At 38.9% G+C, this 23,359-nt stretch overlaps 1 protein-coding gene across 10 annotated transcripts in view; it reads left to right on the forward strand.

Annotated features, from left to right (window-relative positions):
• Positions 1-23,359, forward strand: part of dmd (dystrophin) — a 1,939,431-nt gene that overhangs the window by 579,211 nt on the left and 1,336,861 nt on the right. For all 10 annotated transcript variants that reach the window (XM_059968142.1, XM_059968139.1, XM_059968147.1 and 7 more), the window contains one exon: positions 22,831-22,949. In XM_059968142.1, the coding sequence (XP_059824125.1) occupies positions 22,831-22,949 (119 nt within the window). The remainder of the gene's footprint in view (positions 1-22,830; positions 22,950-23,359) is intronic.

Below are 23,359 nucleotides of genomic sequence, written 5' to 3' on the forward strand. Positions count from 1 at the left end.
ATCGAGAAGGCAGGAGATGGGAGGAAGCAGAGAGAAACATATCAGGAAGAGACCACGGGAGTTTCCCAAAGACAGTCCTCACCCCTTTCAGAAGAGCTATAAGGTTTGGCTAACTTTAAAAATAATGAGAAGCTAAACAGAAGCAAAAGTACATGGTGATATACCTATCTCGAGAAATACTTATTATAATATGGATTTTATATTACTTAGTTGTTATTCTTTATTTGCTCACTTACTCCTTTTTCCCCACCAAAATGAGAATATATATATATATATATACATATATTTGTTTCTGTGTGCATATATATGTGTATATATAGGAGGAGTACACAGGGAAATCTTTTCTGTGCAATGGATTTGTTCACTGACTTTTATGAATACTGCAATGAGGGCCCTCAACTCTCAAATAGGAGGGGTTATCCCTCACAGCTAGACATTTCCTCTAGCTCAAAGGAGGGTCATTTACGAGAGACCTCAGCCTTGGGATCACACGTTCGTTGCCATTTTTGTTATTATTTGATTTTCTTTGTTCTTATTTGTTCAGGGAGTAGATCGATTAAGTTTTATTCTAATTTCAATGATACATTGACAGATAAATACAGATGGCTAAGGACAAGGTAAAATTCATTTTTTAAATGTCAATGGGCTATTAAATCCAATCAAACGTAAGAAAATTTTATCCAAATTGAAAAAAAGAACAAGCCCATGTAGTATATTTACAGGAAACTCATTCAAGTGATAATGAGCATAAAAAACTAAAGAGAAGGGGCTTCACTAATCTGTTTTTCTCCTCATATAAATCAGGACATAGGAGAAGAGTTGCTATTCTTATCTCAAGTAAGCTAAATTTTGAAAAGATATTTGAAATGGGAGATAAGGAAGTCATATATATTCTGGTAAGGGGGAATATAGATGGCAATTCAGTTACTCTATTGAATATATACGCACCCCCGGGAAATGATACTGGTTTCTTTCAGAAAATTACTGATATTATGGTAATGGAAACAGAAGGTCTCCTGATATGTGGGGGAGACTTAAATTTACAATTACAACCAAACTTAGACCCTTCCAATAGAAAAACCTATGAAACAAAATCTTTACATAAGAAAGTTAATACACTTTTTGAGGATGTTGGTTTAATTGATATTTGGAGGGACCTTTTCCCTGACAGAAGGGATTACACTCATTATTCTGCTTCACATTCTGTATATACAAGAATAGACTATTTCATAACATTTGGAAAAGACAAAGACAAAATAAACACCTGTGGAATTGGGACAATAGATGTAAGTGACCATTCACCTATATATTTATCTGTTGATTTTGACCTACAACTGAAGAATACTATTTGGAAACTAAATTCAAATCTACTCAATGATTTGTACTTTAAGGAACAAATTAAAAAAGAAATTGGTCTCTACTTAAGATTTAATGATAATGGAAAGGTTTCACCTCCCATTTTATGGGATACTCTGAAGGCGGTCTTAAGAGGGAAAATTATAGCGATATCTTCATATAAGAAAAAAATACGGAATAAAACATTAGCTGTATTACAAAATAGACTGAAGGAACTAGAGAAAAAACACAAATTGAATTTGGCGCAGGATACATTAGGGGAAATTAAAAGAATTAGGAATGAAATAAATAATTTGACTACGCAAGAAATCAGGAAAAACTTAATGTTTCTGAAACAGAGACATTATGAAAGTGGATCGAAATCTATGAAAATACTGGTGTGGAAACTGAAAAAGAAGATAGCAGAAAATATAATTCATAGAATTAGGGACCCAAGAACGAAAATGATAAAAAGTAAGCTAAGTGAAATTCAAGAAGCTTTTGAAGTGTTTTACAAAACGCTATATTCCAAATTTTCAGGGGGAAGCATAACCCAAATTGACACATTTTTGAATTCTCTAGAGTTACCCACTTTAAGCAAAGAACAAAATAGAAGGATGACTGCTGACATAACTGAAGTTGAATTAAAAGCTGCAATTCGTAGGCTTAAATTAAGCAAGTCACCAGGATCAGATGAGTATACGGCAGAGTGGTGTAAAGAATTTAAAAATGAGTTAATTCCTGTTTTACTCCCCACACTGAACTGGGCTCTAAAAAAGGCACAAAGGCCACCCAGTTGAAAGGAAGTGGTAATCTCAGCTATACCGAAAGAAGGCAATGATAAAATGGAATGCTGGTCATTTAGACCAATATCCGTTCTTAATGTAGATTATAGGTTATTTACTTCCATCATGGCCAAACGATTAGAGGAGTTTCTACCCATACTGATACGTAATGATCAGACAGGTTTTATACGACAATGCCAGACTCCAGACAATATACAAAGGACACTTAACATTATGGATCATATACAAAAAAATAAAATTGAAGCAATAGTGATAAGCGTAGACGCTGAAAAAGCATTTGATTTGGTTAATTGGAATTTTCTTTACAGAGTTTTACATAGATTTGGTTTCCAAGACACAATTATTAAGACTATATAGACACTATATGACAATCCTACTGCTAGGATTAAAATCAATGGATATTTATCAAATAGTCTTACCCTAGAAAGGGGCACGAGACAGGGTTGTGCATGGTCACCACTACTCTTCGCGTTATATCTGGAACCATTAGCTCAATACATCAGACTAAATGAAGATATCAGGGGAATTACTATTAAAGGTACAGAACATAAATTGGCTTGTTATGCGGATGACATTTTGATCTATCTGGGGCAACCAGCATACTCTTTACCTAATTTGATGCAATCCTTTGAACAATATGGTCAATTATCAGGATACAAGATCAACATAGATAAAACCCATTTACTTTCATATTACTATAGCCCACCAAGAGAAATTTTAAGTGGATACCCCTGGGCATGGCACACAGAGTCTTTCAAATATTTGGGCATCATTTGGGCAAAATTATCAAAATGTAATTATTAGCCTCTATATAAAAAAATTCAGGAAGATGTGGCAAGATGGAACCTGATTCCTTTTTTCAGTCTCAGTTCAAGGATTGAGTCTATTAAAATGAATATACTGCCCAGACTGTTATATCTCTTTCAGATCCTACCAATAGAGATTAATCAAAATCAATCCAATGAATGGAACAAGTTGCTATCAAGGTATACTTGGCAGGGTAAAAGGCCTAGAGTTCATCTCAAAACTTTGCAATTAGCAAAGGAAAAGGGGGGATGGGGCTTGCTTTCTCTTAGAGTTTATTATTTTGCAGCACAGTTGAGAGCTGTGATATGTTGGTACAACCCAACATATGACGCTCAATGGAAAAACATTGAGGAGCGGGTACTTCCCATCCCCATATAAGTAATTTTAGCTGATAACAACCTGCAATGGTACATAAATACTATTGATAATCCATGGGTGAAATTTACCCTTAAAATATGGAAAACTACTATAAAAGAATATAATCTAGAGGGAGATATTGCAATTCTTAAATGGTGTGCATATGACTCGGATTTTACACCAAATAAATTGGATGCTAGATTTAAGGACTGGACAGCTAAAGGAATAACAGTTCTTTGCAACATATTGAAAGAAGGAACACTTCAGTTTTGAAATGCTTAAAGAGAAACACTTATTAGAAAAACAAGATTTTTATTGGTATTTACAGATGCGACAATATGTTAATAAGATGCTTGAAAATGTAACCAAGGCAAATACATGCTTAATAGAGCTCTATAGAAAAGCATATAATTCAGATAATGGTAGTAGAATCATTTCAAGCATGTATAAGCGGTTGTCAAATCTTAAAACACATTCAACTTCATACATTAAAACAAAATGGGAGAAGGAAGGAGGGATAATTGTACCTGAGGAAGAATGGACAACAACATGGAGGTATCAATGGAAATGTACCAATTCACAGAAATGGAGAGAGTTTGGATGGAAAAACTTGATAAGATATTTTATTATACCCTCTCAGAAATCCCATTATGATAGTAACCTCCCTGTTTGCTGGAGAAATTGTGGAAATCAAAATGCAAATCATTATCATATTTTTTGGGACTGCCCTGTTATCAAAAACTATTGGAGAGGGATACACAATGCCCTACAAGACATCTTTAAATGTGAAATACCCTTGGAGAGTAAGACCATATATTTTGGATATATACCTCAAGAATGGTTGAAAAGAGATAAATATTTAATGAATATACTGTTGGTGGCTGGTAAAAAGACTCTTACTAGGAAATGGTTATCATAGGAGAGCCCAACTTTAAATACATGGATGGAAATTACAAGGGACATTTACAAAATGGAGAAGATAACAGCATCTGTTAATCATAAGCTGGAACAATTTGATTCATGCTGGGAAAAATGGTTTAACTACATAATACCTCATAGGCCTGATTTTGTGCTCACAAATCAATGAATCTGTTGTAAAAAAAAATCACTCCCTACTTGTACATAGTTCTTTCTTTTTGCTTGTTTTTTCTTTCCACTCTTTTCTATGTGTATACATTAGATGAGTACTTTGTGGAGATTTGTGATATATATAATTATATGTTGTATATGTCCAATGTCTGAAATACATCTTATGGAAATGTTTGTTTGATGAACTTCAATAAAAAATAAATTACAATAAACTTTTTATGGATTTTAACACCTCACATGATCAAATACACTTATTTTTGGGAAGGCAACAAACCTCAGTGAACCATTAATGAGCGTCATTATTGTGATGAAAACTCAAAATAATTGATTGCATAAGTAACCACCTTTTTCAAGTCATGAACCTACATGAACCTACATGAGCCTTTGGCAGCAAATACAGTCTTAAGTCTGTGTGGATAGGTCTTCTATTGGCTTTGCACACCTGAGTACTGCAATTTTGTACATTGTTCTTTACAAAACTGCTCAATCTCTGTCAGATTGCATGGGGATTGTGAGAGCACAGCCCTTTCCAAGTCCAGCTGCAAATTCTCAATTGGATTGAGGTCTGGACTGTGACTTGGCCACTCTAGGACATTAACTTTGTTATTTTTGAGCCATTCCTGTTTAGCTTTGGCTTCATGCTTGGGGTTCGTTGTCTTGCTGGAAAACAAATCTTCTCCCACTCACATTTCTTTTGTAGACTGTTATCAGATTTTCTCCAGGACTTCCCTGCATTTTGCTGCATTCCTTTTACCCTCTACCTTCACAAGCCTTACAGTGATGCAGCCACTGCCACGCTTTATTGTAGGGACTGTATGCTTTTGGTGATATCTTATGCCAAACATACGTTTAGTCTGATGACCAAAAAACACAATTTTGGTTTCATCAGACCACAGAAGCTCCTTACAGCCTACTTCAGAGACTCCCACATGCCTTCTAGCAAACTCTCGCCAAGATTTCATCTGAGTTTTGTTTCAACACTGCTGTTCTCTTTGCCACTCTCCCATAAAGCTGCAACTGGTGATTTTCCTGGACAACAGTTGTATCTCTCCCATCTCAGCCACCGAAACTTGTAACTCCTCCAGAGTTGTCATTGGTCTCTTGGTGGCCTCCCTCACTGGTCTCCTTCTTGCACAGTCACTCAGTTCTTGAGGATGTCTAGCTCTAGGCAGACTTAAAGCTTTGCCATATTCTTTCCATTTCTTGATGGTGGACTTAACTGTACTCCAAGCGATATTCAGTGACTTAAGTATTTTCTTGTATCCATTTCCTGATTGTTGCTTTTCAAAAACCTTTTTGTGAAGTTGCTTGGAATATGCTTTTGTCTTTATGGTATAGTTTTTGCCAGTTTACTGAATCACCAGCAGTTGGACCTTCCAGATACAGGTGTATTTTTACTACACTCATTTGAAACACCTTGACTGCACGCGGTGATTTATACTAAATTAATACTGTACTTTTAAAACTAATTAGCTGCACCAGTGATGATTTGGTGTGTTATATTAAAGGGGGGTTTACACTTATGTGGTCAATTATTTTGTGATTCATATTTGTAATTACTTCAGATCACTTTGTAGAGATTTGCTTTCACTTTGACATGAGCGCGACTTCTGTTGATCAGTAGTTAAAAAAGCAAAATTAAATCACTGTGATTCAGTGTTGTAAAATAATAAGACATGAAAACTTCCAAGGAGGCGACAACTTTTTATAGGCACTGTACCTTCATACTGTCTGTAAACTTGGCCACAAATCTATCAATTTCATCATCCAGATCTTTATACAGTGTACAAGTAAGCGGTGACAACACAGACCCCCTGGGGATCACCTCTGGTCATTGCCAACCAATCCAAATAGGATCCCTTTAAGCTCACTCTTTGCCTCCTCACAAATGGCCAATGCTCTATCCATGCTAGTATTTTTCCTGTAATATCATGGGCTCATAGCTTAATTAGCAACCTCATGTGTGGCATCTTGTCAAAGACCTTCTGAGAATCTAAGTACACAACATCCATCAATTCTCCTTTGTCTATCATGCTTGTTATTTCTTCAAAGAATTCCAGCAGAGTTGTCAGGCAGGAAAACCATGCTGACTTTGGCCTATTGTGTCACATGCCTCCAAGAATCCAGAACTGTATTCTTAACAATTAACTCCAACCTCTTCCCAACCATTGAGGTCAGATTAACCAGTCTGTAATTTCCTTCCTTCAGCATCCCTCCCTTCTTGAAGAGTGGAGTGTTATTTGCAATTTTCCAGTCCTCCTGAACCATGCCAGGCTCTATTGATACTTGAAAGATCATTACTACTGCCTCCACAATCCCTTCAGCTCCCTCTTTTAGAACCCTGGAGTGTAGTCCATCTGGTCCAGGTGACCTTCAGACCTTTCCGTTTCCCAAGCACCATCTCCCTAATAATAGCAACTGCACGTACTTCGCTCCTTGGCACTCTCAAACTTCCAGCTGACTACTTGTGTCTTCCACCATGAACACTGATGTCTTTAACTTCTGTTGTCAGCTTTGTAGTCAGTGGGGGCAGGAAGGTGATTGGAGAAACATGGAAATCTTTGTTTGACATTGGGTATATTTATGATCCTTGCAATTCAATCACAAAAACAGGGCGATGAGCAAACTCACCCATTTTGCTTCATGAGGCTGATACATCCACGTTTGGAGGTGTCTGGGCCCTCATGGTGCTGTCGATAGCATCCAGTCGCTGCTTTAGGACTTGGATTAAGCTGGTGCTGCTGTAGTTCAGGACACTCCTGAAGCAGGCTTGACTGTTCTTGAGGTCCACTTCAGCATTTTTCAGCCTAAATAGGTTCCAGGTTCTGGAGTCCAAAGCTGTCAGGTTGAAGTACAACTTACCATTTGGGCTTTTACTACTGCAAATGTACGTTGGTTGGTTGGTTGGGTTTGCATGGCTCCATCACTGGCTCATTCTCTTTTGAGATCTCCAGTCAAACGATTTCGAGTTGTCCAGCGCTGGAACTGTCCCTTTGACCCACCATGTGCATGCTGATCTTTCTTGCCCGTTGACAATAATCCCATTTGCCTGCAAAAATTGATCGTTCTTATTGGTGGTAATGGCTAAGCTGTTCATTTTGGGCAGGTGTTTTGAAATATTTCATGAACAGAAATACCATCTGTTAAATTTTGTTTTACTCTCCTTGGGATTGCTTACTCTTTGCTGGAATCATCCAGTATTGGTATGGCAGCAGGCCAGATTCAACTACAAAAAAACTCCAGGAAGTCTGTGCTATTGATTGCACATGTAAACAATTCTGCTGGTTCCAGAGCGAACATAAAAATCACAATAAACTTTCCTGGAAGCTCAAAGGTTACTGCCAGCAATATAGAACAGCAGGTCTTTGACAACTCCTGAACTGTATCATCCTCACTTGCCAGAGAGAATGTGCAGACAAGGATAATCACCAGGAACAATTAAATGATTCTTCAGCTGAGATGAAGACTACTACAATGAAGCCACTTTCACTGGTGTTTTCTGTTGTGTATTTAATATCTCAAAGGCTTCAAAGGTACATTTAATGTCAGAGAAATGTATACAATATACATCCTGAAATGCTTTTTCTTTGCAACCATCCATGAAAACAGAGAAGTTCCCATAGAATGAATGACAGTTAAATGTTAGAACCCCAAAGTACCCTCCACAGCTCCCTCCCCCCCCCGTGCATAAGCAACAATCCCCCCTCCCTCCAATGGCAAAAAAAAGCATCAGCACCGCCACCGAGCACTCAAGCATGAGCAAAGCAACAGTAAAGACACAGACTTGCAGTTACCCCAAAGGCTACTTGTTCTTCTGCTATTTGACATACCACAGGTGCTCTCTCTCCCTAATAAGGGATAAAGTGTCTCTGTTTAAGTAATATTCGAGTAATATTGTAAATATGTTATTTAGTTATGCATTCTTGTTTGTTTAATGATACATTGTGGGTTATATGTAAAAGTATATCGATGGCATACATCATCACACCAATACGTGATACATGTGAAGCTTGCTTAAAGCTTCACATTTTCTTCGCAAAAGGAAAGACAATCAATACACCATGAACCATTGCCCAACACAGGGCAAGCAGGTGTTGGTGTCAAACTCTGTGCCTTGGTTAGAAAGTAATTGGACCACAGAAGGACCATGCTGCTTAGGGAAATCATGAAAGCAACAAAAGCAGTGGTCTGACTGCAACAGTTTTTGAAGGCAACGTATCTGAGAAAGCTTCTGATATGTCAATCAGGCAGTTGCTTACACAATGTGGCTTAGCTTTAAGTTAGAAGGGAGTTCAAGGAGCTTTAGGAAAGTTGCAAGCATTCGTCTTTCATGAGTATAAAGAAGCAGAATCTACTCCGTGCATTAAGCTGATTGTATGAACTTCAAGTGGCAGGCAAAATGCTACTTGTAAAAGTAGATACAAAGACCGAAGGCCCAGCTGGAGAAATGGAAGGCCAAAAAGAAAGAAGTCAATGGAGGTTTGAAAACAGAGGATTTGTCAGATGACGTTGCAGATGAAGAAACCAAGGGGGAAGAGATCAGATTGAAAATGGAACAATAGAAGGATAAATAAGACAATACTCCGGTGAACTATATACATTTACCCTAGCTCAAGATATACTTCCTAGAAAGAAGAAAAAGAGTGGAAACGAGAGAGAATCAAGGACTGAAGTGGATCCAGAAGAAAAACTGAGAAAATGAGAAGGGAAGTGTGCAAAGCTGTCAGGACCACTTCCTGCAGCCCCAAAGTCAACTCCCAACTACCACAGTGGAGGCCCCAGAACCTGACATTGTTTTCACAGCCATAAATCGAAGCAGAGTGACCTCCCTTGTCAATAAGAAATCCTCCACAGTGATTAAATCCTTTGACCTGAATGGGGCAACTTAAAATTTACTTTGCTGTGGGTGTCTATATAGTAGTTGTATTATATAGCATATTGTATGTTTACAGTATGTTGAAATGCATTCTATATTGAGTTGAAGCTTATAGCTCAGCAGGGAGAAGTATTGTTTAATATCTGAAGAATAATTTAAGTATAGTGTTTGATTAAGCATTCTTTGCTTGTTTATGTAATACATTGTGGGTTATATATGAAAGCATATAAATGGTATACTTCATCACTCCTCTCTGTGATACATGTGCTGCTTGCTTAAAGTGAAAAACAAGTTAGACTTGTAATCTCAGCTCCATTGTTTTCCTTCCAATTAGTTTCTTTATGTTTTGGAGTTACAAAACATAGTATTTGCTTTGTCTTTGATTTTCAATTTCTTTTGCTTTATTTGTTTTTATTCCCTCTGTCCTTTTCCTGCTTTGTTCATAATGTGGATAATTTGAATCTCTTACCGTTTATTATTTTTTTAAGGTCATGTTGCAGTGGTCCAGAGAAATTACAGCTTGGTGGACATTATTTGCTGTGTCAAAAGATTGGCAAAGTTCACATATTGCAAATTACCAATTGTTGAAGAGGCTGCCTCTTTGAACGTGTTTAAAACGAATGTGCTATGCATTCAAGTTCCAATAATTTCACAGTGTACTAAGCTAAGTATACAACGTTGATGGAGAAAATACCTGAGGCATTGACTGGATTTAATTACAGTTAATTTTTTTGTTTTCAAGCAACATGGAGTGTTGTTGTACAGGATGAATGAAGGAACACTTGATAAATGTATAAATGTGCTGTCTCTCCTGCTACTCGTTAGGCTGTTTAAGCCAATCTTGGACTCCCTCTTCAACTTTTACACATGTTCAACCAATGTTTTATTTCCTTACCACATCGGAATGAGATGATTAATTAAAATAGTTGAGCAAATGTACCAGATGCATACCCATACAGTGCATGCTCTGTTATGTTTGTGTCTGCCTACTTCTCCACACTCAGTTAGCAAGCTAGGGTTTGGGAGGAAAGGAGAGCAGGTTTTTATTTGTGTGGTCCAAATCTCTTGGCTGTCTACACACACAGTAAGGGATTGGAATTGTCATCTGCAGCTGTCAGGTTGGTGCAGTGACAGCTTTACTCCTCTGCCAAGCTGTTTAGCCTTGGATAGTACTGATCCATTTGAAGCCAATATAGTTCAGCTGTTCAAGATTTAAATTTAATTGTTGAATCAATGGCAATGTAAAATATTGTTTGGAAGATCGGACTGAAACACGGGCATGAATAACAATGCTCCATCTATCATGCCCACTCAATTATTTGCCTCCCTGAGAAAGTCAATTGTTGTTCAATACAGTTTATTTCAAGATTTAATCTCATCTTTTCATTGTCCTTGCTCTCTCCTCCTCCCCTAACTGCCCTGCTTTTGTCCTTTCTTTTACCTAAAACAGTGCCATAGTGGAGTTGAGCAGAAAGTTGTACATTATTCATGGTTAGTGCTGTATTGTCCTGGGATTCACCAAGTATCTTAAGTATTTGTGCTGGATTTGTTCTAATATTAACTGAAGTATTATTTGAACCCTACATGCAGGTTGATCTGAAAGAATAAGGTGGAGGGAATCCATGGTGACCTGGTAGATTAGATTCAAAATTGGCCTGGCTCTAGATGACTGAGTGTAGTGGAGGAGGGATTTTATTTTGCTTGGAAGTCTCTGACCACCTGTGCAACACAGGATCAATGCTGAGAAGTCATTATTTATGATACAGTCGGCCCTTCTTATCCTTGGGGGTTTGGTTCCAGGACCCCTTGCAGATACCAATATTCACAGATGCTCAAGTCGCTTATTCAACCTGTCTCAATGCGGTGGATCTTAGGACCCAGTGGAACCCCAGACCTTATTTAACCTGTCTCAGTGCAGTGGACATTAGGACCCGGCGGCAGAACTCTAAATCCACAGTGTTTCTGTTCACGAAAATAATCACGATTGAAAATAAAGTGGAAATAATGAAGCGATCGGAAAGAGGTGAAACGCCATCAGTCATTGGAAAAGCGTTAGGCTATGTCTGTCAACGATTGGAACAGTTTTAAAGGATAAAGTGAGAAAGGATCTGCCCCAATGAAAGCTACAATTATTACTAAGCAACACAGTGGTTTAATTATTGGGTTTTGAGGTTTTGTGTTTTTGATCTTCCACATCAACCCACCACAGGTGGAGAGTGCACTCGAAAGCGGTCTGTTACTAGCTCGCACTCGGGAACGGTTTCCAAGCCCGGCACTGAAATATACGTTCTTAAGTGTTTTATTTGCATAGAAAGGTAAAATATATACTATATACTGAGACAAACGTTTGACTGACTGACGCTTAATAATACCAGATGTAGCTGTTCCGACTTATTTAGTAAGAGAACTTCCAATTTTTTCGATCCCAATCCACGATAACCTGCGCACATCCTCCCGTATACTTTAAACCATCTCTAGATTACTTATAATACCTAATACAATGTAAGTGCTATGTAAATAGTTGTTATACTGCATTGTTTAGGAAATAATGACAAGACAACAAGAGTCTGTATATGCCCGAACAACAATTGCAGATATAACTGGAGAAATAGAGTTTAATCCAGACAAATATGTAATGTGCACTTTGGGAGGTCAAATGTAAGAGGGAAGTATACAGTTAATTACAATACCTTTAATAGCAATGTTGTTCAGAGGGATCAGTCGGTCAGTTAGTTATAACTCTGTTTAGTTATAAAAAGAGGTTTTATAAACTTGGCTGTTTCTACTTGGAGCAATGGAGGGTAGGGGGAGATCTGACAGAAGTATATAATTATGAGAGGCATATATAGGGGAGATGGTCAGAGTCTTTCTCCCAGGGTAAACATGTCAGATACCAGAGGACACAGTTTTCAGATGAGAAGGCAGAAATATTAAGGGGTTTATCATGGCATTTTTTTTTACACAAAGTGGGTGGTGCTTGGATTGTTCTGTCAAGAGCAGTGGTGGAAGCAGATATGACAGTGGTGGTGAAGAGGTATTCAGACAGGCATCTGAACATGAAGGGAATGGAGGTATGTAAATAATGTGCAAGCATATAGGTTTAGTTTAAATTTTATGTCATCATCTGTACAGACATAGTGGGCTGAAGGATATATTGTATTTTCTATGTTCTATTCCATGTGCTGCCTGTCAGCAGCTAATAAACTCAGTGTTGATTATCCTTGTGGGTTCAATATTACAAGTAAAACTACTATACTTTCAGTAATAAATCGATTTTTGTCACATGAATATCAAAACATACAGTGTTTGTGTCAACAACCAACACAACCCAAGGATGTGCTGGGGGCTGCCTGCAGAAATCGCCATACATTCTGACACCAATACAGCATGCTCATAATGCACAGCAGAACAGAACATGTAACAAAGTAACAACAGCAAAACAAGTGCTGTTCCTGCCTTCTACGCGCGTGCTCTCTCTCTCTCTCCACCCCCCCCCCCCCCCCCAATCTCAGGATAGGCCACTGGCCTCCAGGCTTTGGTCATTGGGCTTTGACTTTTGGTCTTCAGTTTGACCTTTGGACTTCAATCCTCAGTATTGACCCCCAGGGTAGCTGATGACGGGACCTTGAACTTTAGGCCCGGTGACTCACTGACTCTCGTGCCTCCTTCTCACACGGACATCTGATCCTGGGATCCACTGACTTGGAGCAGCCCGGCATCCACTGTACTTCGTCACATGTCCACATCGCTGGCCTTCAGACGCTGAGTGGAGGCTTAGACCCTGATCTGCCTTTCATCACTCATCTGCCTTGGTGGCTTTGGAACAGAGTACCCGAAGCAGAGGACTAGACTCCGGACTGATCTCTAAATTCCCCACATCCCTGACCCTAAACCCCAACTTGACCCCTTGGTCAGCTTTATGTCCATAAAACCATCCCCAGGAACTTAAAGAGAAACGCTAAATCTGAGCCACAACCACACCAGGGATAGCATTGGCCCAAATCTTTCATTCTCCTTTTGGGCTATTAACTTGGTGCAGTGCTGGAAGGCAATCTTGCTGAGAATCAGCAGTATGTAATTTCAGTTAACTTTTTTAAAAGAAATGTTTACAGAGTTTTAAAAATTGCAATTATCGTCTTGAGTTTTAATTATTTTTGAATATCTCTTACCATTTACTGCAGGCAAAAGCCATAGATGAGGTACTGCTAGCTGTTAAAGTAATTTGGGAGTTTTCAGGGGCACAAGTATTTTAGTACTCTGTTGGAGTTCTTGCAATTGGCTGCTGATGGAGTTATGAAAAGCAGTCTTCTGAATTTGGGACAGGTGTGGAGAGACTGTGGATGATGACCTGGAGTTTAGAACTTAAGAATATAATATATGAAGTCAGAACAGGTCAATCCTCTTCTGCCATTCAATAAGATCGTGGCTCATCTGGCTGTGGACTCATCTCCACTGACCTTCCTTTTCCCCATAACCCTTAATTCCCCTACCATGCAAAAATCTATCCAATCTTGTCTTATATACAAAGTATATTTACTGAGGTAGCCTCCACTGCTTCATTGGGCAGAGAACTCCACAGATTCACCACTCTCTGGGAAAGGCAGTTCCTCCTCATCGCTGAACCCCCAAGTCTTGACGTTATGTCCCCTAGTTCTAGCGTCAATGACCAGTGGAAACAACTTTCCTGCCTCTAACTTATCTATCCCAATCTTAATTTTACATGTTTTTCTAAGATCTCCTTTCATTTTTCTGAATTCCAGTGAGTACAGTCCCAGGCGACTCAATCTCTCCTCATAGTCTACTCTAACCCCTCATCTCTGGAATCAACCTAGTGAATCTCCTCTGCACCATCTCCAAAGCCAGTATATCCTTCCTCAAGTAAGGAGACCAGAACTGCACGCAGTACTCCAGGTGCAGCCTCACCAGTACCCTGTACAGTTGCAGCATAACCTCCCTGCTCTTTGAATTCAATCCCTCTAGCAATGAAGGCCAGCATTCCATTTGCCTTCTTGATAGCCTGCTGCACTTGCAAATCAACCTTTTGTGACTCATGCACAAGCACTCCCAAGTCCATCTGCACAGCAGCATGCTGCGATTTTTTACCATTTGAATAGGAATCTGCCCTTCCATTTTTCCTTCCAAAGTGGTAGACCTCGCCTTTACCAACATTGTATTCTATCTGCCAGATCCTTGCCTACATACTTAACTTATCTATAATTCTCTCTGCAGACTCTCTGTATCTTCTGCACAATTTGCTTTTCCACTCAATTTAAAATTGCAATTGCAATTTGGGCCACATCTGGAAGGAGCATTGCATTTGGACTACTGTTTCTTTCCATAACATATCAAAAAGAGCTTGGATGGATTTTACTATCCTGAAGTTTAATTTATGAGATTCTTGTTTATTTTCAATTTGTTTTTCTTTCAGAATTTAATAATAATAGTATAGTTTTATACTATGGCAAGTGCAGGTATTTGGCTTGTTACAGCTTGAAATTATAAAAAATGTTAATTCAGTTAAAGGAACAGCTGAAGCAGTTTCCATGATGATTGATATCTTCCACAGGGATCTGTATGACACTAAACCTGTTGTTTCAGAAATACTATTTAACAAAAAATATTACATTTATGGATGAAACTGATCCTCATTTGCCTGGGGTCACACTGCTTTGATTCTTCTTTACTTGTCTCTGCTCAGAACTGAGGCCATGGACAAAAAATAGCGGGCTCCTGGACCAGCTTCGTGGTTGTGGACTCACTTTCATGAGCTTTATTTCTGAGTGTTATATATGTTTACATTGCTTGCATGATTCATTTTTCACACATTGGGTGTTTGACCGTTTTTTTTCAACGGGTTCAATTGGGCTTCTTTGTTTTGTGGCTGCCTGTAAGAAAGCAAATCTCGAGGTTGTATATACTATATATACTTAGATTAAAAATGCGCTTTGAATTTTGAAGTTGGGTTATCTGATTAAATATACTGTCAGGTTTTTCAAGATAATTGTTGGTTCAAATCCTGGAGAAGAGATCAAACTCCATTCTTTCTGTGGTGGTTTTACTGAATCAACAGTGGTGATGAAGAACTCTAAGCAACACACACAAAACACTGGAGGAACTCAGCAGGCCGGGCAGCATCCATGGAAAAGAATATTGTCGACATTTGGGCCAAAACCCTGCTGAACCTTGCCCGAAACATCAATGATACTCTTTTTTGCACAGATGCTGTCTGGCTTGCGCAGTTCCTCCAGCATTTTGTGTGTGTTGCTTGGATTTCCAGCATCTGCAGATTTTCTCTTGTTTATGAGGAACTCAATGTTGACACTATTGTGAAGCTTTGAAGTTTTAAAAATGCATTTTATCGAGTATTTCAGTAAACAAAGGAAATGAACATTATATAGTAGAAAATTAAATTAATGCACTCAACATTTTATTCAGTTTTGTCAGGATTATCTTCAAACCAAGGCTTAAAAGGCAGTGCTGTTCACAAATTTCCCATTCTACAACTATGATTAAGGAGTTACACACTGTAAGACTATCACCATCATCCTATGACTCAGACCAGAAAAAATGTTTCCCCTCTGTCACTTAACATATTGACATTTCTCTGTGGCTCCTTACAGTAGTGCAGGACAGATGCTGTTACTCAGTATAATGGGATGACCACCACTAAATCTATTTTAAGGATGAGTGTTACTAATCGTAGGTGTTTCTACAACAAGTTGTGGCTATTATAAAGAAAAAATGTAAAAAATGCATTAATATTCTTAGTAGTTCAGGGACATTTTATAGAGAGGACAATTATTATATTCTGCAAGAGTATAGTCTGCATCATAATGACCCTGTCCACGTGAGCAATATTTGAAGTACAATTTGAACCAGCCTTAATCATCATTTGAATACTACTCCATGTATCATGTTTTATTTTCTTGTTTTAATAATAATAATAATCTCAAAGAGTTAACTAATGATACAGCTTTTTGGAGTTCAGTTTAGTTAGCAAAGCCAGAAGTCACTGTGTAAATAAACTGTAAGCCAAAGAACAATTATACAGTCAGTCCATGAGGCCTTCATCATTTTAGATAATTTAGATCTAGCCTGTAAACCCTTGAGTCAGACTTAGAGTTTTCTGAATACTGCTGTTTTTGTGAAGCTCTGACCCATTAGTCCGAGGCTGTTTTCCTTGTGTTGATTCTGACTGTTTAATTGTTATTTTCTTTGCAGTTTAACAATTAATTATTTGTTTTTATTTTATATAATTACTTATGTGCATGAACTGCTTACCGTGCTTCCTAGTGCTCACATTATGTCCAGTATGTATCCCGTAACGGTTATTATTCTGGAGAGTTCTGGAAGCTTTTCTTGGTGCTGTATTATTTGAATAAGAGCTTTCTCTTTGGTTAACTCTTATCTACAAACTTGAATGGAATTTTCAAATTCATTCAACATGTTCATTCAAATTCATTCAACATATATGAATAGCCATGAATATAGCTAAATGAAACAGTGTTCTTCAGGAGCCAAGGTGCAAAATACAGTACTGACTGGCATATACAAAACAAAGCAAATACAGCAGTAAACAGCCACACAAAAAATATAAAGTAGCCCAAGGTCCTGAGTGACATATCCTGTAGATTGATGCATGAATGATGGTTGGCCAGAACAAATCTTCAGCAGTCAGTCGGGCAGATGGATGTGTACAATCCATCTTGTTGCTCACTGAGCGAACATTGGAGGGCAGCACCGACAGGAAGGGTTTGTCTCCAATTCAGCATGGACACAGCGCCTCCTCTCCTGGGTGGCTGCAACAAGCGAGCTCAAGGTGTGAGACTTTGTCATGCTACAATGAGGGCATGCAGCTTCCCTGCTGTCACTGTCACCAATAAACCATTGTGAACTGGACGTGGCGTATGTTACATTACCAATGTCCAAGCGGGTCTTGCGATCACAAGGAAAACGTCCAAAACAATCACTCATTGCTCGACTGCACGCCACCTTCATGCACTGTCTCTGACACCTTTCTGCAGCCGGCAGCAGCATGGTCCTCAACAAGTCCGGCTCCCTCTCTATCGAGCAGCTCGCTGTTGGGGTGCTTGCAGTACTTGAAGTTCTTAATGTCCAGCAAAGTCTTGCAATTATTAAAAAAAAAGTTTTTTTTAAAAAAGCCTTCGCCCAAAGAAGCTGCCATGTCCAAGCATCCTGCAGATTTCCAGAAGACTGACTGCAAGGCCACTGCCATCTTAGAGCTCAGATCTTTTGACTTCTTCTTTTCAGCTCGTAGACACCTGTCACTGTTCATTTTCAACTCTCTTTGTTCTGTGAACGCTTAATAAAACAGTCATGAGGCTTTGAGCCTTTTTCCTGACTTCTGAAAGAAATTTGGGTTGGAACAGTAGAGTCTAACATTTAAAAGAAATTGGGAGAACAAAGTGCTTAAGAATCTTAATTAAACATTGATTATTGAATAATTTGATACCTTGAATATATTGATATGTTTCATTTTTCGAACAACAGCTGACATTTTTATGATGTCTTTAGTGTACTTAAATCTTGCCATGTTGCTTCCCAGGAGCACTATCAGACAATATTTCATAGTCTACTGTGTAAAATGATATGGAAATGTGATTTAGACAGAAAGGGTTTGTCTAAGGAGAGTCATGGTGATTGCCGTGCGATTGAACATGTTGAGCTGGGATCTGGAGCGAAATCTTTCTGTGAGGGAGTGATGAAAATTGGGAACATACAAGAGACAGAATTGGATGAGACTAGAGCTCTAGGCTCAGAAAAAGGGTGAAAAAGTGGGCGATATGGTGAGAACTGAAAAGTAAGATCAATTATTGTCAGCCTGGGAAGCAATGTGAGTCAACAAGCATGACTTGTACAGTATTTCAAAGAACATCTTTACTGGAGATGAAAACCTTGACTCTCTTATTTGGCTGTAGCTGACAGAAGCATACCTGACATTTTTGAAGCAGTTATGCTCAGATAGTGTGGTAATAGCCAATATGCATTTGGTGAAGAGACAACAAACTTGGTGAATGTTCAACTTTATTTTTATAAGCACTGTTTTAATTTTAGTTTTTGTACATTTTCTAGTGATCTTGTAAACATGTTCAGAAAATATTTGCTCTTGACTGTCAGAACTTTTTATTCCCTTCACCTATATTTTGTAGATCAATTCTTGCAATAAATTATGATTTTCAAAGATGAAACAATAAACTTTCAATAATCTTTACAGTTTATGAACAGGTTACACCTCTTGTTAGACATGTGTGGTTTGGTATCTGGTCTTTCATAGTTCATTTGATGGTGAAACCCTTTTATCAGCACAAGTTGCAAGCTTTATGGGATACTAAACAACTTATTCCATGTGCACTCAGGTGATATCCATTATCATTGCAGGACTGAACTGAAAGCCTTTGAGTTTAGAATTTAATCTCACGGACAGAGGAAAAAAATGTTCAAAGCAAGGAAGAAAAGGACCTTATTGATACAGCTTGTGCTGAATTTTCATGGATGATCTGTAACTCAGCTGCAAGACCAGCTTCATTTAGACTGAACCATTTCAGTATAAAGTGGGAGCAGTCTGAGCAATGCCGAAGCACGAGGTTGATTGAATGGGAACCCTAAAATATTAAGTACTGTCATTCTCAGTGAGAGCAGGAAATTGTGATCTATGGACTCAGTAACACTCAGCAACTGATCTGAAGGGTTGTGGTACTATCAAAGCTCCTTTGATCTCAGCGATATGCAACTGTCATAACATATTAGCCTTGCTTAGATATAAGACCATAAGATATTGGAGCAGAAGTAGGCCATTCGGTCTGTCGAGTCTGCTCCACCATTCAATCATGGGCTGATCCAATTCTTCCAGACATCCCCACTCCCCTGCTTTCACCCCATACCGTTTGATGCCCGAGCTAATCAAGAACCTATCTATCTCTGCCTTAACTGCACCCACTGACTTGACCTCCACAGCCACTTGTGGCAACAAAGTTCACAGATTTACCACCATCTGACTAAAGTAATTTCTCCTCATCTCAGATCTAAAAGAATGTCCTTCAATCCTGAAGTCGTGGCCTCTTGTCCTGGAATCCCCTACCATAGGAAATAACTTTGCCATATCTAATCTGTTCAGGCCTTTTAACATTCGGAATGTTTCTATGAGATCTCCCTCATTCTCCTGAACTCCAGGGAATACAGCCCAAGAGCTGCCAGACGTTCCTCATACGGTAACCCTTTCATTCCTGGAATCATTCTCGTGAATCTTCTCTGAACCCTCTCCAATGTCAGTATATCCTTTCTAAAATAAGGAGCCCAAAACTGCACACAATACTCCAAGTGTGTCTCAGAAGTGCCTTATAGAGCTCAACATCACATCCCTGCTCTTATATTCTACACCTCTAGAAATGAATGCCATCATTGCATTCGCCTTCTTCACAATCGAGTCAACCTGGAGGTTAACCTTCAGGGTATCTTGCACAAGGACTCCCATGTCCCTTTGCATCTCTACATTTTGAATTCTCTCCCCATCTAAATAATTGTCTGCCTGTTTATTTCTTCTAGCAAAGTGCAGACCATACACTTTCCAATGTTGTATTTCTTTTGCCACTTCTTTGCCCATTCCCCTAAACTATCGAAGTCTCTCTGCAGGTTCTCTGTTTCCTCAACACTACCCGCTCCTCCACCTATCTTTGTATCATCGGTAAATTTAGCCACAAATCCATTAATCCCATAGTCCAAATCGTTGACATACATCATAAAAAGTAGCGGTCCCAACACCGACCCCTGTGGAACTCCACTGGTAACCGGCAGCCAGCCAGAATAGGATCCTTTTATTCCCACTCTCTGTTTTCTGCTGATCACCCAATGATCCACCCATGCTAGTAACTTCCCAGTAATTCCATGGGCTCTTAACTTGCTAACTAGTCTCATGTGCCACACCTTGTCAAAGGCCTTCTGAAAATCCTGCATTATTACAGTAATGCATCAATCTACTGCATTTCCTTTGTCTACCCAGCTTGTAATTTCCTCAAAGAATTGCAGTAAGTTTGTCAGGCAGGATTTTCCTTTCAGGAAGCCCTGCTGGCTTTGCCTGTCTTGTCATGCGTCTCCAGGTACTCCATAATCTCATCCCTAACAATTGATTTCAACAACTTCCCAACAGTTAATGTCAGGCTAACAGGTCTATAGTTTCCTTTCTGCTGCCTCCCACCCTTCTTATATAGTGGAGTAACATTTGTAATTTTCCAGTCATCTGGTACAATGCCAGAACCTATCAGTTCTTGAAAGATCATCGTTAATGTCTCCGCAATCTCTCCAGCTACTTCCTTCAGAACCTGAGGGTGCATTTCATCAGGTCCAGGACATGTATCCGCCCTCAGACTATTAAGCTTCCTGAGCACCTTCTCAGTCGTAATTTTCACTCCACAAACTTCATTTCCCTGACACTCTTGAATGTCCAGTATACTGCAGATATCTTCCACTGTGAAGACTGATGCAAAATACGCATTCAGTTCCTCTGCCTTTTCTGTGTCTCTCATTACAATATCTCCAGTGTCATTCTGTATTGTTCTGATATCTATCCTTACTCTATTTTGCCCTTTATATACTTAAAAAAGCTTTTAGTACCTTCTTTGATATTAGTCACCAGCTTCTTCTCGTAATTCATCTTTTCCTTCCTAATGACTTTCTTAGTTTCCTTCTGCAAGTTTTTAAAAGCTCCCTAATCGTCTTATCTTCCCACTAACTCTGGCTTCCTTGTATGCCTTCTCTTTTGCTTTTACTTTGCCTCTTACTTCATTTGCCAGCCATGGTAGTGTCCTTCTTCCCTTTGAAAATTTCTTCTTATTTGCACTTCCCTCATTTTTTTGCAGAAACTCCAGCCACTGCAGCTCTGCTGTCCTTCCTGCAAATGTCCCTTTCCAGTCAACTTTGGCCAGTTCCCATCTCATGCCATTGTAATTTCCTCTATTCCACTGAAATACTGATATGTTGGATTTTATCTTTTCCCTTTTCTGTTTGCTCTTCATCAGAAACTGAGACATGGCCAAAAGTTGTTGGGTTGGGCTAGGTTTGTGTTGAGTAAGCATTGACCACCACTTTCATTCCACCAAGTGAGTTCCAAGATATGTTCAAAGCCCCTGCAAGGGGAAACCTGCCCCACCCTTTCTGACATACCAAACAATGCACCCCATCGTAGCACAAGTCAGCAGCGTTCTGTTACCTGACCTGTTGGAAGTCCTCCTGTGAGTCTCCTTACCGGTATCTCACATGGTGGCAAAGCTCATTGGGTTGAGGGAAGAGGTATCTTCGTTCATTCAAGGATGCTGGTTGCCTAGGATGGACTGCATAGTGAAAATGCTGAAAGAAAGCTGATGTTTCTAGTGAGAAAGGTGGGGCCTGCTGGACATGATGCAGACAGGACAGCTGCAAACTCACACAATCTGGATGTTGTAAACCGGGGAGGGAACGTTTGAATCAATGTTAAGGATTTCAGAAGCAGTGTTGGCCCAGGCTCTGCAGTTGATTATCCCATGATGTGCCAAATGCTGGTGCACAAAGAGCTATGCGTGTTGCTCGGTATTATACAATATATCAGCATATGCAATCTACGTGAATTGGATGTTAGGCTGGTGCAAGTGGCTAATAAGTGAGGATGTCATGGGACATTAAACTGTTCACTATGAGTCCTGATTTAAACAGATTGTGTATTTGTGATAGAGATATACTGAACTGAGCATTTGGTGCGAGATGCCATCTAAAGATACTTTTACAATAATTCTTGTCTGTGTCTGAAATCTTCAAACTTGTGATTCCTGACCCCATGAGAGGAGAGGATTGCCCTCTTTAAGTACAAGGGTTTGAATGATGCGTCAGAGTCTGGTTGCCCAGTTTTATGAATACTCATCTATAACTTCTCGCAAGCTAGTAACATCACTGCAGTGAGTTTAGGCACTCATTCCAATTTCAAAAAATAAATTTTCAGAAGTGCCAGTTAGCATCTTCATGTATCTGTTCTCAATAGAATCTTCAAAAGTTGTGCTAAGGTATACCCTGTTAGTGGTTCTACCTTCTCCATTATGGGGAGCCATTGGATGAGTATTTGCACCATTTTCCGGTTGAAACTGACAGCAGACAATGCAGCTTCTGGATCAATGCTGGATCTTTACACTCTGCCAGCTACCGTATGACCACTGTCAAAGCATTAGGTGTGGTTATCCCTGTTCACTATTGAATGTTCCTGAATGAGGTAAATTTAACATGATATAAAGTTTACAAAAATAAGTATACATTTAAAAAAAGAATTATTTTCCTTCCTCCTGCAAAGTTGCCCCTTGAAAAATATGCAAAGTATTTATCTGTGAAAGAATTCACAGTGCAGATTTACAGCAATCGTTTTATGATGAGTGACTTGGGATTCAAAAAAGTTGTAATGCCTAAACATCTGATAATATAATAATCCCTTCAATTTGTGTTATGGGACAGTAGTTTGAAGTGGAATTCATCTAAGTTCTAAGAGAATTAGAGTTGACTTTATAATGCGGTTCATTGTACTTGCAGGCCTGACCTCTTTGAATGGAAGGACATTGCAAAACTACAGTCAGCAAATGAGAGACTGGACCATGCCTTCAATGTGGCCAAACAGCATCTTGGCATAGAAAAGTTGCTGGATCCTGAAGGTTGGTACAAAGCCTCATACCACTTCAGATGCAGAATTAATATGAGTTTATTGAAATGAGACTAGATATTTCATTATTCATTTCTGTAAAAGCTGAAGTATACATTTAAGATGTGGAATATAGATATAATATTTCATTGCATTTGTATTAATTCAGAAAAATATTTCTTGTTGAATTTACTGAATAGTTCAGTGAATCAATCTGGCATACAAGGGGTTGTGAAGGGACATGGTGAACCAAAACTATATTTTGTTGAATTTCCAATTAGCTGCACTTGGTCACCTGAAGTCAGGAAGAGATGATAGAATTGTATTTACTGTTGGTCTGAGAATATTTTTAATAATTGCAACAACTTTTATATCTAACTTTGGGTGTTGAGAGCAGTGCATCTGATTAAGTCAGTGCCTCAG

Source organism: Hypanus sabinus, chromosome 4 (assembly GCF_030144855.1).
Source record: "Hypanus sabinus isolate sHypSab1 chromosome 4, sHypSab1.hap1, whole genome shotgun sequence".
Lineage (NCBI taxonomy): Eukaryota > Metazoa > Chordata > Chondrichthyes > Myliobatiformes > Dasyatidae > Hypanus > Hypanus sabinus.